Source organism: Mastigoproctus giganteus, chromosome 7 (assembly GCF_048544385.1).
Source record: "Mastigoproctus giganteus isolate SK-2022 chromosome 7, ASM4854438v1, whole genome shotgun sequence".
NCBI classification, from domain to species: domain Eukaryota; kingdom Metazoa; phylum Arthropoda; class Arachnida; order Uropygi; family Thelyphonidae; genus Mastigoproctus; species Mastigoproctus giganteus.
This window is the reverse complement of record NC_143581.1, coordinates 6,598,552-6,618,449: the sequence shown is the minus strand read 5'-3', so window position 1 is coordinate 6,618,449 and position 19,898 is coordinate 6,598,552. Positions and strand designations below refer to the sequence as shown.

The following is a 19,898-nucleotide window of genomic DNA, read 5'->3' as shown; positions in this document are numbered from 1 at the left end:
TTTTAAACGTACTCGTTGAGCTCTTTCCAATAGGGTATAAGCTATAGGTTGCCAACATTTGTCCCCTCACATTTACCCATCCATTTCTCAGACAGATTTTTGTCAACAACGATCAATATGGCATTATGTTGGCCCACGTGATGTACAAACCCATGCAAAATTTCAACTTGGGGTTGAGTGGTTCAGAGATACAATGCTGTGACAGATGGATAGACAGACAACTGAGTGACATTACAAAGGATACTAGAAAAGTTTTGCAATACAGCTTTGTTTATTTAATTTTTTCAAAGTAATTTCCTCTACATTCAATACACCTCTCCATCCTCCGAAACCAATCTTTAAACCAGTTCTGCCAAGTTTCACTAGGGAGTAACGCACACTCGTTGTCCTAAGCCCGTAGAAGGTTCTCATCACTGGAAAACCGCCTCCCTTTTAGCTTCATTTTCACATGCGGGAACAGTGCAAAGTCGCAGGGAGCAAGGTCTGGACTGTACGGAGGGTGCTCGAGAAGTTTCAGTCCTATCGTGGTCAAATATTCGGTGCAGGCTTTGGTGCAGTGAGCTGGAGCATTATCGTGATGGAGGTACCAGGTGTCTATTCTTGACTTTGGCTGCAGGTTCTTCATAGATCCAATGACTTTAGGCAGGCATTGTTCAGTATACCATTAGCTGTGACTGTCTTCTGCGTGTCCAAAACGACACGTTCCACAATTCCACTCGATTTGAAAAATACAGCTATCATTTTCTTCTTTACAGATCGGGATTTTCTGACAATTACGGGTGTGTCATCATCATCAAAGACCCAAACTTTGTTTTGAGCCTTGGTCAGCAGATCGTAATAGTACAGCCAAGTCTCGTCACCTGTCACGATGTTGTTCACATACCGAGATTGTCCCTTATCAAACTTTTTTAACATCTCCCGGCACCAAGTCACACGTCGTGTCATCTGCTCTTCAGTCAGTTGATGCGGCACCTAGAGAGAACAAAGTTTCTTCACGTGCAAATGATCTTGCAGAATCGAACGAATTGCTGGTGCATTTAGGCCCAAAGTATCCTCTATCGGTTGGTAGGTCACTCGCCTGTTTTCGCCAAGCATTTTCCTCACAGCAGTAACGTTTTCCTCCGTAACTGACGTTCGTGGCCTTCCCGGCCTCTCAGAATCCTCCAGAGTGAAATTTCCCCTTTGGAATTCTCTATACCACCTGAATATCGTTGTACAATGTGGACAATCATCATCTAGTGCAAGAGTCATTTCTTCTAAGCACTGGTCTATGGTTAAACCACGCACAAAATTATACTGCAAAACTGTCCTTATCTCATTTCGTGACCACGATGCCATCGCAAGCACTTTACACTCTTACTACTAATGAATAACTGAGCCCATCGACTTGGCGCGTATGAACATGTCTCAACATGCAGCTCCCTGCGTCATATTGCAAAACTTTCCTAGTACCCTTTGTATAAGGGTCCTTTGTTAGACTACAGACCCTAAAAAAGAGACCCTGTAACAGTTCTTGGTACAAGGTTGGATTGAAAGGTAATATCTGTAGCTTGTATTTTATAGACTCGATTCTCCATGAAACATTTCAGAATCAAAAGATTTAAATTTAGTTAAATATTTTGTTTGATAGTGTTGCCTTATATTTTTCTATGATTTCAATCTATAATTCTTTCAGGTCTTCCCAATTGACTTTGCTTGATGGGGAAAAACAGTGGCTTCTCAATGATATAAAAGGGACCATAAACTTGTCCTTAACATGATGTTCTTGCCAATTTCAAGATCAGATATTTTGTTGTTCTAGTCCAATTTGTAAACAATAGCTTGTAAGCTGATAATGTTAAGTGATATACTTTAATGACATCCACATACAGTATTAAGCAGTTATATATTTTGGAATGTTGAAATTCTAGTCTTTTTACTAGTTTTAGATAAAGGTGCATCATCCCTTAATTTATTAGACATCCCATTTTTTGTTAATATTTCTTGCAGATGCCTGTGAAACCATTATTATGAAGACATTACTAAGAACTTTAAGAAATATGCATTTAGTCTAAGCTTAATAAAGAGACAGCACTTGCCTCAATAATCCATTGTGGTTATGAATCATAAAACAGTTTATCACAAGCATTTCAATTAATGTATGATGCTCAAAAGTAAGAAAATTTCTAATCAGTTGGTGGAGAAGTAAGCTGTATAGCATGCCAATTGGAAACATTTTGGCATTCTCCAAGAATACTTCTTGGTAAGGTAAGCATAAATCCGCACCTGCATACATCCTTGAAATCCAGCACAAATTATGAAATTAAATTTTGTTACCAATTATGACAGCATTTCAAGCCTAGCAAGAGCTCTTGAAAAATCTCAGAGCAGGATTTGATTTTTTTTTCCCTTTTGACTTTACTTCTGTTATAGCAAATACATCTTTTCCCCTTTTGACATGATTTGCTGTGCCACAATTTTAAATAACTCATCCCATCTAAGTTGAAAACTGAAGAAAGTTGACCAACCTTTCCAGATATTGGCCAATTCAAGACATGGTTTAAAGATACATAATAGCAAACTGCAGGTTCCCCTGCATTGGCAGGGGAAATGCAGGTTCCCCTGCATTTCCCCTGCCAATTGATCAATTCATTTTTTTCCCTCTAATGCATTTAATAATTCAAGCTCTGTAGTAATGTCTCTACAAATAGTTTCCATGTACATGTCACAGAAAAAGTTATTTTTAAATGATAGTAAATAAAACAGCATTTTGATATAAAAGATTAAAATGCATTGAACTTTCTCAAAATTTGAAAGTTTACAAATGTAAATGGTTAGTATTTGTGCATTTAAGTCTTAAGATGTTTTGCTAGTATAGTATAAATTATGATTTTAATAATTTTATGCTATTTGTATACAAAGAAAATTGTAGCTAAGGTAAAGATAAAGCCAACACAAGAACCACAGCAACTACCAAAGTTTCACAATGCATTCTCAGTAAACAGACAGTTCATGTTATCGGTAGCAGCAGTATAAGACGGGAATGATATCTTGATTATAAATGATATCATAGGGAGTAACAGAATGCACATGATCAGGGGTGGGCAACTTTTTTCGTCACGGGCCGAATGAAATTTTCGTATCATGATGCGGGCCGGAATAGATTGAATGATATAATAAAAAAAATTAGAACATAAAAAAATGTTATATTACTTGAATTACTAAATTATTAATGTATTTTTAAAAAAAATATCTGAATGTCCAATTATCATTGAAAATGCTGCATTCGGCATCATTTTTTTAATTGGCTCATTTTATGGGCCATAAATTATTAAATTAAAAATTGTAATAATTAGAAAAGGCATAAAACAAAATATCTCGCACCAATATTATTTTTTTCAATAAGAAGTCAAACCCAAAGGAACTTTGTTCGATCGATGCTACAATAATAATTAGGAAATAATTCTTTGACACTGCGTAGAATCACTTGGTTACTGTTGTACTGGCCGCGATTCCCGATTGAACCGAACGTTTACGGCGACTGTAGTCAGGTATGGATTTTCTATATTTATGCATTTACCGAGGGGGCCGGATTCAACATCGGCACGGGCCAGATGTGGCCCACCCAGGCACATGATGGTTTATTAACACAAAAATAACATCAGTGTTAAATGATTGACATTGTGATACATGTGTATATCTCTTTTCCTATTTTTTTTTTAACCTGAAAAGCATACAAAGAAATCAGTAATGTGGTTTTTTAATAGCAAAAACTCATGAATCTGCTTTTAATAATGAGAAACTATTGTTTGCAGAACATACACACACATAGAAGTTAAGTGAAACTTCTTTAGAATCTTTAAAACTGGTTTAATATTTTACGAATTTCTCTTTTGTATTCAATGGAGGTGGTCGCATTGCACATATACATGCTCTATATGCCTTACAACACTCACTATTAATCTTCGGAATGTTGAATTTTTTCCCCCCTTCAAAATTTATGAAATACGGTAGAGAATGACGAAAAAAATATTCACAAGTTACTGCCTGGGACCTGCCTAAAGGTGCTTCAAAACAAAGATAAAAATGAATGGAACAGTGCTGATGTTAATGCACTAATCTCATGCCTACACATCAATTAATATTTTTCTCAACTTCTGCTGCCACCACATTACATTGTCTGACACATTGCTCACTTACCAAGAATGCAGAGAAACTGCAGTAATGAAAACCAGTTTGTCTAGTAAATTTCCCATGGTTTTCATGTTGACTTTATTTTAACCAAAATTGCATTTAATTTTTCTAAAGTAAGATTTGATAAAATCTTACTTTAGAACTTTATTACTGCTCTATTATACCAATACCAAATATCCACAGATCAATTTTAGCTCATAAAGCTACTTGTTATAATGCATGAGTTTAAGTCATCAAATAAGTCCTCAGTTAGGATCAGTAATCTTAATAAAAGCAAGGAGAGAATTTTGGGTGAAGTCTTCCCCATTAACTTCCTGTTTCCATGTCATGCAGCATCTAAATTTGAAGAAAATTTCCTTTTATTTGAATTTAATTTTTATGATAATTCTTTTATTATGTTTCTATCATGATTTTTCTACATTTCAAACTTGCAGTTAAACCATTGAAATGTTAAAATTACAGTAAAAATTAAGTGAATTATCTTATTCTAATTTTTAGAAATAGTCAATTTTTTCTCCTTTTAACATGGAATCCTACTAGTGCAATGTGCAGAAAGTATTAATCTTTATATGGTAGTAATACAGAGATGAAGAAACTGAAATAGTTATCATGATATTGTCATTTGGGTAGTATGTTTCAGAAATTAAATTATGAAAGTTTTACACGATTTGTATATAAAATTACTTTATTTGATTAATTCATTGCCTTTTAACTGTACATAATTTTGTTATTATATTGTTGAGCTCCACCATTTTAATTCAATTTCATTTCTCCAAATGGCTTCCATAATTTATGAAGGATTCATATCCTTAGATCTGCTTAAAAGGCAACATTCCAGTTTCACAGCACTTGCCTTTTTTCTCCCATCCCCAGGAGTCCAAAAAAAGCAATAATTTAAATTTGTTTAGAAAGATGATTATTGAATATCTATTTTTTTTTTTAAAGAAATAAAAAAGCGAAACAAATAAGACTTGATGGTAAGTCATATGCAAGTGTAAATCTCATTAAATCCTTGAATCTCTTTTTTAAAAAAAAGCTGAAGTTCCGAGACATTAATCAGTAAACTGAGCATTAAGTAATAGAATTGCAAATGGTGGAGTTTTCTTTAAAATTTTATGATACACAAAAAATGATGTATTATTAATGGAAAAATAAAAAATCCAATGATGAAATGTGCCTGATTTACTTCATACTTCAGCTCTCCCATTTAACAGTGCCTGTTTATTGCAGACATGTTTCTAATGGTGCAGTCAATTCCTTGAATTGTGGGGGTGAGGTGTACCTAATAAAGTGGGCACACAGTGTATATAGTAATTTTATGTAGCACATTTTTGTATGTATATAAGAAAGTATGCTTTTTTTGTTAACTTCTAAAAGTCATACTGACAATCTTTATAGAGAATGTTCTTAAAAATAAGTAAAATACACTGCTTGACAAAATTAATAGAATGCATAATGTAAGTAGTGTAGCTTGCAATGAAATTTGGTATGGTGGTATACCATAGGATAACTATGAAATGAGGAGACAGATGTAAGGGACATTTATGGGGAATGCTGGTTGTTTTTAGTAATTCTTCTGAATTACCAAAAGGTCACGTTACCTAAGTTGATACATGCTCATATGACATTGGTACAGTATGATCCTCCAACAGCTAAACTGGCCTGACAACAGTGAACCATGCTTGATATAAGGATATCAATCATTCTGTGGAAACAATGCCATTCTTCCACCAGTGCAGACTTTTGCACACCAAGTGACTGAGGAGTTGGCTGTTTGCATTCAATGCAAATGCCCATATTTATTTGATCAGATTTAAGTCTGGAGATTATGCTGGCCATAGCAGCACATTGGCTATCTCCAGTTTCAAGATATTCCACCACCACTAGCTCAAAGTGAAGTGGCATTGTCATGCATGAAAAGAAAATCTGGGCCAACCATACCCCTAAGTCACACACAAGGTTTGAGGATCTGTTGTCACTACCTTATCAAACCTTTGATAGGGTACCTTACAGTACCCTATCAAAAATATGAAGGGGTGTGGACATTGATCATTATTCCACCTCACACGAGAACACCGCCACCTTGTGTCCCCATCAAAGAAAGGGACACAGCCACCTTGTGTTCTCCCTTTCTTTGATGTTGGATGGATGGTACTGCATTCCTTGTCTCCAGATGAAATAACGTGCAGAATCTGTTTGTAGGCTAAAATGGGACTCATCAGAAGAACAGAACTACGCCAAGAGTTAAATTTTTTACGTGTTGTTAATTTTGTTGAGCAGTGTATTAAGTAAAACTGACCAAAACCAAAAGGAAGTCATCTATGACAAATGCATTTATTTAAAAATTTATTTTTTCTTTTTATTGTACTCTACAAATTACCAGGGCACATACATTTAGCAGCTGCCATGATTTAAAAAAAATTGCAAAAAAACATCTTTTCAAGAGTATCAAAAAGGATATAAAAATATTACTTTTTTTTTTTACCAAACCCAGATATAAAAAGCATCTATGTACAGTATTCCAAAATTATTTGTTTAAAACACTTTACACTTTGATTTTCAACTTTATTAATTGCAAAAAAGCAATGGCTTTAAAGCCAAAATTTAATAATTATGTATAAAAAAACCATCTTTCTGAGAGAGCAGCATTCTAAAGAAATCTTAAATCTAACTGGGGTGAAAAGTAAAGTACAACAGCAACTACAGTGTATCACACTATCAACTTTAAGTACAAAGGGTGGGAAGATCGGGTATGGTATAGCACCAACACTGAAAAAAAAGATAGTCCGACACTGTAATTTAGCTGTACTTCTTATCCAAATAAATTAGGATTTTATCAATATTTATGTACCTCAACAGTATTACACAAAAATATTTACAAAACTACATATATAAAAATACCTATAAAATAAATTCATACTAAACATTTGCTAGTGTAGACCTATTCTTGAAAACATCTCAATATACAACATCACTTTTTTACAAAATGCATACCAGGCACAATTCTGTATTTTACATGGCTGAGAATTATACCAACTGGTATTCTTAATGTAAGTGTCATGAAATTCTGAAATGGTTGTTTGAGCCAATCAGTGCCAACCAGGAGAAATCTGGTGATGTAATTTGAACGTTTTGGTCTTCAAAAAATTTGCCGTGCAAAAACTGAAGTCTCCACAGATGAAGAATTGCCAATATGGCCACACAAATACATCAACACAACCTTTAGGAACGTCACACCATTCTTTTCCACAATTGTCCAAAAGGCATTAAATTTATTATGCACATTAAAATTAAGCCAATGACAATTGGGGATACAATGTGCAAGCTGCCTGTTGAACCTGAGTCATGTATCATGTTGCAAGCAGCACTGCAGTCTTCATCACCTTTGCATATGTCACACACTGTAGCCTCTTGGGGTTCATAAAACATTCTTGCACTCTTGACTGAAAAGACATTAAAAATTCATTTAAAAGATTTGACATAACAGTAAACTATCAATATTTTAACATAAACACTCCTATACAGATTATCACATGTTGGAATGTAAAATTTCTTCCGTTTAAATGTTAGAAACTTGGTCCATTAATCACAGCCTTCTGATTGAGGTTTATAAGGCTGAGAGGGATTAAAATTATTTTCCACCTTCAATCAAATTTAAAGGGGAAGATTAGACTTCTTTTAGGTAGCAAGTCACTGATTGATGGAACAAGTTGCCTCTGCACAGTCTAGGCTGAGCGCTTGATTCAAAAGGTCAACTTGATAGCTATCTACCGAGGAGGGAAGCATATAATTTATATTTTGTTTTTTTGCCAGTGCAGCAAAAGCCTATGGCTTCCTTGCACTATATTGCAAAGTATATGGAATGCAAGCAGTATCTGGCCAAGCAATCTTTTGTAATATAGAACAAGTGGTATTTCATTGCTTAAAATTAATGATATGTTGTGTATGCCAAAGGACAGAGCATATGAATTGGCATAGGGACATGTTTACTTGTCATACACACAGAAAAAGTAAAGTTTTTATGGTACTATATAGTAATATTTGCAAGGAAGGCACTGGCATTAAAAAAAAAAAAACACCCCAACCAAGTAGTTAAGAAAACACAAAATATACACTTCCCTCCTCACTGAGCTATGTAGTAGACCTTTGAACTTATTCAAACTGTCTGCCTGCAAGAACAACTTGCTAGCTACTATGTGGAAGACTATCAAGAATGACAATCATCTTGGTTACTGAAACTTTAAAATGAACAGTTTTTTTTATTGCCAGAATAAAGTTTTTGGCTCTTTTCTCTTCTTCCTACTGCATAGTATTCGATAGACCTTTTTACAGAAAGCTACTAGTTTTGCACCCTAGAATTTCTGCATCAAGAATGTCAATTTCTCCACACTTGAACTGCCTTGTACCATTCTGCAACAACAATTGCTAAATGGTACAGGCAATTTTAGAATGTAATTTTATCATTTTATTTGTGATACATGTAAACTGATGGAACAATTTTTAGCTCATCAGCTATCTAGCTAGGTACACCAAAGATGCTATTCTGTAGTTCTGTTCTATGCTGATATGGTTTAATCCCTTTTAGCATTTGCCCTTTAATGCTTTCTGTCATAGTACATCTCAGTAAATCTCAGCCATCAACCTTATAAGAGAAACTTTTCTGTTATGAAGTTAACCAGTCGTGCAGTCATTTTTTTTTAATATAACGATAAAGTCCAGAGTAACCAGACAATCTCTCAAATGAAGCAAGTCAAAAAGTATCAAGTCACAGAAGTAGAAAAAATTAATTACCTGTATTGTAGTAATCATATATAGTGATGGGAACTGGCTTCCTGTTAGCTACATCAAAATCTTTGTGTGCTGGAACTGTCACGCAGATGCCCTCCTTGTCAATCTGAAAAGAGATAGAATTGAGGTGATTAATTCTGATGCAAGCACCATACAAAAAGTAATCTCAATTCAGATCATAGAAAATATTACATATCAGATTACCATAAGCAATTTCCTTATATTCAAGTAAAAAATTAATCAAATTAAAAGGAAGGACACCTTTGTAGCACATGGATGTACACAATCCATCCCTAATCACAGGTATCACAAAGCAGGAAGTTGCTGCTACGTAAGCCTGGTCAGCATTCATTAATGTTTCTCCATCCTTTAATGAGAAGGTATTTTCTATATCATTATCCATGGTCTCACACTAATAGTATAACAACCCCAGAATATATTATATATGTATATTATATATTATACACATATAATGCCTTAGGTAATATATATTATACATATATATTGCCTAAGTTGCTGTAATTGACTGGTTTTGATGCTGCATTAGTCATGTTGTTTAAGCTTTTAGGTGCATCAGCAAACTTAGGCAATATTGAACTATATATAGTATTTTTTTTTTATTATTATGAAAACCCCAAACACAAGAGGTATTAGAACCTATAGTACCTAGTACCATGCTTGGGTTTGAGGTTGAAAAGATGAAAGACATTTGTTGACAGTAGATTTGAACTTATGAAGACTAATTTTCAGGAAATATGTATGAAGGAAGGTTGTTCCAGAAAAAGGCAGTTGAATGAATAAATGAGGAAGATGAAAAGTTGGTTTTGTGAGTTTGAAGTTGAACAGTAAATGATGTTGGCTGCACATGTTCAGACTGTTTTGAAAGAGTGGGAATTACAGAAGCCAATTCGGAAGAACAGTGCCCATAGAAGTATCTATAGAAAAGGCATGCAGCAGAAACAGTACGTCTATGAGACAGCAAGTGGAGAGAGACTCTGTTAGAGATGAGTCATTAATTAACCTAACTGCCTCAGATGTTTTGGGGGCACTGCCCCAGATGTGAGAACATTATTCCCTAGTAAGTCGAATTTGGAATTTGTACAGAGTGAACAGCTGTTTGGAAGAAAAGTAACACTGAGAGCAAAAGAGAAAACGTTTTTTAGATGCAGAGGAAGCAATATTTGTAATGTGCTTGTGCCAAGAGAGATTAGAAGTCAGGGTAATCCCCAAAAGAGATCTTTCCTAGAAATCTGTGTCACCAAAGATAAGCATAGGAGTTAAAAAATCCTTTTTGCAAGATAAGAGAAGATAGTTTTAGAAGGATTGAAATTAACTAAGTTGTCTTTGCTCCACTGGAAAATTACCTGGAGATTGACATTTAAGGAATTGGTAGTGGATATTCAAGAAGTTGAAGCTGATTGAGCAGGGCAAGTTTTCTCAAACTGGAATGTAATGTGCTATCATCAGCAAAACTATGGATAGGATTTCCAGTTCAAGGAAGATCATTAATAGAGTGGGGGAAAGAACCCTTGGGGGGGACACCAGCATTAGTGGAGAAGTTAGAAGACAGCCATCTACCTCACCCTCAGTGAGCAATCAGAAAGAAAACTGGATAAACAATTACAATAAAAAAAAGTTGGCAAACCATAAGATGGAAGCTTGTTTAGAAGAACTTTTCCATTTGTCCATAAATGGGTAACATAAGCCAGAATATCACCAGTGGATCGACACTAACGGAATCCATACTGGCAATCATTGATCAAACTGAAGGTTTCTAGGTAGTTCAATAGTTGGTAGTTAATTGATTTCTCCATTACTTTAGAAAGAGTAGAAGTGATTGCAACGAGACAATTGGATGGGAGGGATTTGTCACCCTTTTTTAGGAACTGGCTGGATATGAGCAAATTTCCAAGCAGAAATAAAAACACTTTTGGAATAAGTGAAAAAAGGCAGCAAAGAACAGGAGTAAGTTCAGGAGCACAGGTTTTGAGAACAAGTGGAGAAATACTATCAGGAACTGGAGCATTCTGAGCATCAAGTTGCATCAAAATCCTTCTGACATCCTTTTGACAGAAGACCGCAGAAGGCATTGAATGGAACGTGTTGGGAGGTGTTGTACCAAGATCATCAATACAAGAGTTTGAAGAAAAATAGGATGTTCGCAGGTCAGCTTTATCTTTGGCTGAAGTGACAACAGAAACATAGTTTAGCAGGTGGGAGCAGAGATGGGAAAAGTTGCGGCCAGTAGCTTTGGCATGAGACCAGAATGCTCGGCTACCATTAGGGCAAGAATTCAAGTTTTCTACTCTTCGCCCGTTCAAAATATAGTTTGGATTGATTAATAACTACTTTACAATTGTTGCAAGCTTTGGTGTAGGCAGAAAATTAAACTGAAGAATTGGAAACAAACCAATTACAATATGCAATGTTCTTCTCTTGAACAGCTTTAGCACATTTATTGCAAAACCAAGTTTTAGATAAAGGATGTTAAACTAGAGTGTGGAATAAAGGATTCCATTCCTATAAGAATAATTTCACTGACACAATCTGATTTTGAAACAGTAATCAGACCAAGGAAAAGAAATCTCTCAGGTCATTCCATTTTGCATTCTTGTAATGCCAAACAATACAAGGTTGGGAATAGCCATGAGATAAAAGCTCTATTGGAGAAGAGAATCACCAAGTTGTGATCTTAGGTGCCTAAAGGACCACTCACTTCAACCTTGTACTTGGAAGGGTTGTTTGTGAGAAAAAGATCAAGCGTGTTGGCTGTATGGTTAGGATTGTCTAGGATTCTTGTAGGTAAATGAATAATCTGTGCAAGGTCATTAGTAATTGCAAAAGCCTCAGCATCTCGACCAGCTGGGTCAGTGTGACTAGAAAACGTAAGCCAGCTGGAGTTGTGAACATTAAAATCACCAGGGCAAGTTACCTCATTGTTAGGAAAGTTGGACTGGAGAATGTCAAGTTGCAAACAGAGGAAGTCAGAGCTCCAAGTGATTAGTGGAGTTGGGAGAACAGTAGAGACAACAGATGAATTTGTCACAATGAGGTAGAGTGATTTTAAGCCAGAGAAGATTGAAAAGAGGAGATTTCAAATTACCAGGTCTCTGACAGGGAATATCAGAACGGACATATGCACAAGTACCACCTTTGAGGCAAAAAGAATCATACAGTGAATAATTTGGGCAACTAAGACAAGCAGTAGTTGAATCAACCAATAACTGAGATTCTGTCAGAAAAAGTACATGGGGTTTGGCAGACTGCAAGTGGAAATGGACATCTTTGACCATTTCCACTTTGAGATTAGAACTGAGAACACGTATATTTGTGAAATAAACTAGGAAGTGTTTGGGAAGTTTAGATTTTTGCAAATAAACTTACTCTATTAGCTTGACAATTCATGGTGTATTCAGTAGTAAGAATATACCCACTATCTGGCAGTGTAGAGGAATGTCTGTAAACTGCATTTGCTAGACAAAAAAAGTTTCTGGGAGAAGAAAAAAAAAAAAAATCATGCTACCCTAAACATAGACAGTGATTCAGCTGCATTGTGAAAAAGGCCTATAAAAATTGGTAACATCATTGAAAAGTTTCAAACTTGTCTTTTCCACTCAGTTTCCCTGTCAGAGACCTGGTAATTTGGAATCGCCTCTTTTCAATCTTCTCTGGCTTAAAATCACTACCTCATTGTGACAAATTCATCTGTTGTCTCTACCGTTCTCCCAACTCCACTAATCACTTGGAGCTCTTTGACTTCCTCTGTTTGCAACTTGACATTCTCCAGTCCAACTTTCCTAACAATGAGGTAATTTTCCCTGGTGATTTTAATGTTCACAACTCCAGCTGGCTTTGTTTTCTAGTCACACTGATCCAGCTGGTTGAGATGCTGAGGCTTTTGCAAAGTTGAGGACAGTGATACCAACTGCGTTACCCATGGGGCTCTATTATTAGTCACTGTTTAAAACTAAATTCTTATTATAAAGAGACAAAGATTAGCAAAGTCTAACATCGTTATTTATATTAGCATTAGAAATCAATATGTTATGGATTAATTGAGTTGGAGCATCTGGGGTTTTCCAAATTTTGAATTCAAAAAACCCCAGAGTACTTCAAGTTATAAATAGCAAAAAAAAAAAAAAAAATTAAGGTTATTTTATTTTAATTTGCATTTTTTCTGCCTTAACTCATTTTTATAATATTGATGCTAATTATTTTAACAAGAACATTGAGTTATAATTAAACACTTACCCGATCAAAATAAATCACCAAATTAGTGTCACCGTCCTGGGCCTCAACTCTTTTCACTAAGGATAGTTTTTGAAGAATGTCAAAATTCTCTGCATCAGCTACGTAGCCTGATGGTAAGGCAACTTCCATTACTGCCATGTTACTAGCTTCATCTTCATTGTAGCTAGAGAGAGAAAATAGTTCAGCTGACCTGTGAGAATGCCTTTAGATGCCATTTAAAATTTCCAAGAGCACTACAATTTCAAAAAATATTAAGTTCTATAAGATTGTATATTTAAAAAAAAAAAGTCCCAATTACCAGGTTAGGGCATCATTTTTATGAGGTACTGGTCATTAGTGATGAAAACCCAATTAAAATATGGCCTTTGGCAGTTTCAGTACATGATTTATGAAAATTGCATTAACTGTTCAAGAATAAATTCCACAGGAAAGTTGAGAAACTTAAGCTGTTGTTCTAGACATTTCCAAGGCCTTTGTTTTACAATTAAATAGCCCAATTTACTCTAGCTACACACTGTACAAAGTATGGTTCAAAAGGTACCAGAACTCCTTTTGCCAGAAACATAGGGTTCTGTTAGATTGTGATTAAGCATATTTGTGCAGCTAAGTCAACCTCAATCACACAGCTTGATTGCTTTACTTTATATACCAGTAAGTAAGATAATGTTAATTACCCTTTGATTTGTTTTAACAGAATGACAAATTTGAAAGAGTTCTGCATTGAGTTCTATTAAACATTTTCTGAAAACAAGATGCTAAATACTCAGAAAACTGGCAGAATACACTTATGTTCTGAAAATTTTCTTTAATTGACTGATTTCTACTGGGATAACATCCTAAGTATCCATCCACAGTCAGATCAGATAAGATAAGATGTCACATAAGTTGGTGAGCTAATTTATTGAAATTAGCTTCACTGTCCAAAATTTGAGAGAACTGAAACTGCCACCATATTTCCAAACTCTCTCCTATCCTCCAAGACCCATCTCAGTGATTTTCTGTTTCAAGACAAATTTGAAATTAATGAGGTGATTTAATTACATTTTGGGAGCCAACAAAAACTGACAGGCACTGCAATAAAAAGTGGGTTGCAGAAGTGTTTTCAACAATAGAAGAATCAGTGGACTGGGTGCATACATTTACAAGTGGCAAAACGGGGGAGGGGGGGGGCTGCTTATATAGTATCATCCAAAAAACCACTCTTCTCGTTTCACTCAGCCATTCAGAGCCTGTCTAGTCTAGTTCTGCCTTTAACTTGTCTAGTTCCAGCAATCAACCACCTGCTGTTAAAGGCAAATTTCTGCACATCTATTCTGCAACTGTCTTTTCCCAATTTTTATACACCTAATCAGATCACCTCACAGGTGCCTAGTCTCCAGATTCTGCAATTTGCAGAATTTAAGCCTTCCTTGGTAACAGCAATCCTTTGTTCCATTCAATCTCATTGCCCTTCTCTATACTCATTCCAGCAGCTCTACATTTTTCCTAGAATGAGGCCTCCAGACCTGTATACAGTAATCAAGGTGTGGCCCAGGGTTTGAAAACCTGTGACTCTTTAGACATGTAACTGCAGCTCTAACTTTTAGCCCACATGAAGCACAATTTAAAATGGAGTTAAGAGGACTTAAAAATCAAAGACATGGAATACAGGACTAAGATGCCTTACAACAGAATGAGGATTTGGAAAAGGCAAAAGGCTGCCCTTGGAATTCTCCACAAATGGATGGCAAAGAAGAGTTGAAAAAGCAAGACCAAATTATGTTCAATGCATGGAGTAGCTTACCAGACTAGTATATAAATTTGAAAATATTTGCGTTTGGACTTATTTTGTTCTAAGTACTTTTATGGGCAAAAATTTTTGAACATGAACTATATTAAAAATAAATCAAGAAGTCTGACAATGTCTCAGCAAGTTCAGAGATGAAAATTACGGCATACTTGCCTGATGTTGAGAGCTCGCTCAAAGAGTTCAAGCAGCAAAAGCCAATTAATTTGTACCTAATTGGATGTATGTTACATTTTTTCAGTATTAATAAATAATATTTCAAAATATATACATTTCCTAAAAAAAACTTTTCTTAAAAAACTCCTATCCCTGGATTGAGCTGAGATGCAGGCTTTTTGGATTCTTTTTTAAAAATGAGATCAAAAATGGCTCTTCGCTCAAAAAAGGTTCCCAACCTCTGGTGTGCCCTAACCACTGCCTTATATAAGAGGATAATCACCACCTTATCCCCGCTAGCAAAATCCCTGTATATCATTGGCAAGATACCATGACCTGCTCTGGCACCCTGTCTGCACTGCTTAGAAAACTTCATACCTGACTGTGCAATTACCCCCAGGTCTTTTTCATTCTCCAGTAACCTGAGTGTACTACTGCACAGTTGGTACATTATTCTGCAGTTACTGCTACCCATATGCCTCTCAGGCCATCCTCAACTTTTCTAGATCCTATTGCAGTAGCATACAGTCATTAACACTTCCAACCTTATTATCATCTGCAAACTTCGACATTAAGCAGACATACCTTCAGTATCATTAATAAATATTGAAAACAATGGGGCCAACACTGAACACTGGAGGACTCAACTAATAACATTAGTCCACAGAGTATTGTCCATTTATTACCACTCAACCATCCCTTTATCCGTAGCAGCAACTTGTCCTTAATGCCATACCTCTCCAATTTGTACAGTAGTCTTCCATGTGGAACAGTATCAAAAGCTTTCTAGAAATCCAAGTATACGATAATAAAATTATTTTTTGCATTCAGCTCCTTTGTGACGACATCATAGTATCCAATCAAATTAGTCAGGCAAGACTTTCCCTTAACAAACCATGCTGTGTCAGAGCTATAACTGAAGTCTTGTCTAGATGATCCTGCAATGCTTCTTTAACCAGTGCCTCCATTAATTTCCCTGGAACAGAAGTTAAACTAACAGGTCTAATTACCTGTCTCCCCCTTTGAGGATTGGGGTCACATTTGCACATCTCCAGTCCATGGGTACCTCCCCTGAGTCTAGGGAAGCTCTCATAATTATGGCTAAGGGTTTGCTTATTTCCTTTGCCACCTCCTTTAATATAACTGGATAGATTAAAGAGGGTAGTAAAGGAAGTAAGAAATTATCTTAAAATTCTGGGTAAAATATTTTCTATGTTCTTACATTCTTGTTAAATGGTAACCAGTGTTAAAATGAATCAGATTCTTGGCTGGATGGTTTTGTACCCACTAATTTTGTTGCTAATTTGTACGTGCATGTCCATGGGTTGCCATATGAGATCCAGTTTTGTCAATTTTGTCTTTGCAGGTTCTTAATTTTTAAAGTTAAAATTTTCCACCCATCAATCTTGTGCATCTGCCAGAATTGTCTCATTTGACATATGTGAAACTCTGCTGCATTCATCTCCTACTCATGCTATTAATGTATCAAGAAACTGTTTTCTCTCTTCTGCTTAATCAAGGTCCTTCTTGGAAAGTTCCAGCATCAGGGCATGTTATTTTTATGCTTGTGATATGTAACAGCTATTTAAAGGTCAAGCTTTGTTTATTTAAAGCTAGTTGGTCATAGAAGTGAAGTTTCTGTACATTATCTATTGTAATATTTTAGCTGACTTGGCTAGCCAGGTGGGTAAAGTGCCTGCCTGGAAACCCAAAGGTCACGGGTTCAAATCCCCCCCCCACGGGCTTTGATCAGAGTAGAAAATGTAAAAACCTTGGGAGGTGCAATATGGCCACAGAAGCCAATGTGCCAACAACTAACAAAAAAAAAAAGTAATATTTTAAGTTGTGAATCTAAAGTGCTACCCATAAGATTAAGCAGTTGTGCAGCATGATTCATGGCAAATCACATGGACCTTTATAGGACCCACATGATTCATCAAAATTAGTCATTAATTACTCAATATATTGAGAGCTTACACATTAAATATAACAATGAATTTATCTATATTATTGATTTGGTTTATGGAAGTTGATTTGCAAACAAATGAAAATGGAAAATAAAAGGAAAATAACTATCAAATGCAGGTTATAAAGAACAATGCAGAACTCTCAAAATAAATTTAATATTATGAAAAACTCATAGCTGACAATACTTAATTTAGATGGCAACTATCACCAATGTGCTAACTAATAATTAATAACTTACTGTGCACAAACATCCAACTGGAAATTCATATCTGTTGATTCCCTGATATCTGATTTTAGGGAGAATGCAGGTGCTTCTTCTGAAGATTTGATATTATATGACCAAGAGACCTAATTTGTGATAGAAAAAAAATTGAATTATTTATAATGAGCATCAAAAACTTAGTCTTATGAAAAGCAATGCATTTAAGTGAACATCTGAGAAACTTATTTAAGGAATTTAAATTGTTATAAACAGTTCAATGTATTTGTGTCTCTCTTGCCATATGCACAGGTAATCATGAATGCACGTCTTGTAGATTATGGTTGAGTAATTTATTATTTAAAATAAATTCTTTGCCTAAAAAAGGGAACCATCTTGAAGCATTTTAAATTATAAATGATAATTCTTTTTACTTTGCAAGACTAAATTAGTGAAAATTTAGTTACTCTGCTAATAATGGCAAGTTTTATTCATATTAGTATTAGCCATATAAGTGCACAAAAACTAGACTTGCTGCACTGGACCTAAAAAAGAAAGAAAATACAAATTATGCTCTTCCCTCCTCACACAGGTAACTATCTATCCAGCTGACCTTTGAATTTCTTTAAACTATAGGCCCCAGCTACCTATGGAAGCAACTTGTTCCAGTAATCAACAACTCACTAGCTTAAAACTTCCTACAATTAGTATTTCCTTGTAATTTGAATTTATGGTCCCTAGTTTTCAAATTCTTTATAAAAGTGAAAATTTTGCCATAATTCATTTTACTAACCCATCTCAGAGCTTTATAAAGCTCGATCAGGTCCCTCTAAAGTGCCCAATTGCCAAGCTCTGTAGCCCTCAATCTGAATCTTCCTTCATTTTGCTGATCTCACCATGCTAGGTCTGATAATTGTTGTTTAAAGTGGGATTATGACCTCCCTCCCCATCTCTACAGGATATTGTTCAATATATCAACAATAGGATACCATAGGCTTTCCTGGCTGCCTATTTACATTTCTCAGAAAACATCTGCCTGTAACAAAACTCCCAGATCCCTTTCTTCCTGTTTTTAATTTAACTATACCAAGTGCATAAATTTGGGATTGCTATCCCAAGTGTATGATCTTGCATTTTTTCTGCATTAAAGCATAGCTGTCAGAAAAGAATGGACAGAAAAGCATTAAAGCTTTTCTGACCATTCATTACACCTGTTCAAGTCATCTTGAAGCACTGCTTGGCACTGATCATGAATGACTCTCCCAATCTTTGTCTGCAAAATCAACATCAAGCCCTCCATTGATGTTATTGAAAATGAGAAATAGCAGTGGTCCGAGAATACTGATTTTGAACTCTTCTAATGTTATATAAGCAACAGTTTGTTTTGAGCTAAGTTTAACTGATGGTTGTATTGCAAACACTTTCTGCATCAGCCAAAAAGAAAAAAATAATTAAAATAAAACAGAATATTCATACTATCTCCCAATTCCCAAAAGATAATCATCCAATTCTGCTCAAAACTCCACTGCCCATAGGTGAACTCCATGAGATCCAATTTGTTATCCAGAGATTGGATTTGTTTCCCTGGTTTGTTTCACCAGCAAGGTAGAAGAGACCCTTCTTGTGCATTTTATTCAATTCCTTTAGTGCCTTATACACTTCAATTAGGTCTCCCCTTAGATGCCTACTTTGCATTCAACACCTAAGCCATTCATTTTAAGTGTATCCTTTGCACTCACCACCAATCAATCTTCTCTAGACCCTCTCCAGCAGTCTTCTTTTCAAATGCAGTTTCTAGATCTGAATACAATATTCAGAATGTGGTCTGACCATTGTTGTAAAGAGGTTTAATGATATCCTTCTCCCATTAGGAAAGGACCTAAAAATCATAGGACACCATGTGCCATCCTAGCCACCTGCATAAACTACATGGAAAATTATGTCAGACAGAATCATGTCAATGTTTAATGCCTAGGGCTTTTCAATGTATTGCACAACAAACAATATCCATCACTTCAGCTACAATATACAGTACTAGCAACCCCCATATAACACTATTTCGCTCTAACATGACTGATAAATTGTGGCAATCCTCGCACACCACGGTACTTATATAATACGGTTTCACTCTAACAAGGTTTGAGAATTGCAGGAAATCGTGCATAACACTTTTTGAGCACACATTTCACGCACATTGAGCTTGTGCTAGGAAAACCCTGCTATTATGTTAGATGTAGTTTTCAACATTTCCATTCCTTTTTTGTGAATCCCTACTGTTGACTGGCTAGTCGTTAATTGCCTTCATGATATTTTTCTGGAGGCCACTACCAAAAAACAATTTACAGTTTCTGGTTTATTGGGCTTTTCTGTTTGTGTAATCATTTGCTATAGTACTATTAGCCAGAATTCTGTGGGTTTTCATGTTATTATGGTGAAATGTTTTCCCCCTCCATGAAATATTCAATCATATAAAAAACAAAATTCAGAAACTCATTACTCCATATCTCACTTGTGTGTATCTTGTTTGTTGCAACTCCTGCGTGCCATGGTTCATTTTAATTGCTTATTTTCACTGTT

At 35.5% G+C, this 19,898-nt stretch overlaps 1 protein-coding gene across 2 annotated transcripts in view; it reads right to left on the bottom strand.

Annotated features, from left to right (window-relative positions):
• Window positions 1–6,779: 6,779 nt before the first annotated feature.
• The window catches only part of Tep2 (Thioester-containing protein 2), a 198,383-nt gene continuing 185,264 nt past the window's right edge, over window positions 6,780–19,898 (bottom strand). For both annotated transcript variants that reach the window (XM_090377515.1, XM_090377516.1), the window contains exons 32-35: window positions 17,361–17,470; window positions 13,213–13,375; window positions 8,965–9,067; window positions 6,780–7,616 (exon numbers count right to left, since the gene is read on the bottom strand). In XM_090377515.1, the coding sequence (XP_090233641.1) occupies window positions 7,405–7,616; window positions 8,965–9,067; window positions 13,213–13,375; window positions 17,361–17,470 (588 nt within the window). In that variant the 3' untranslated portion in view covers window positions 6,780–7,404. The remainder of the gene's footprint in view (window positions 7,617–8,964; window positions 9,068–13,212; window positions 13,376–17,360; window positions 17,471–19,898) is intronic.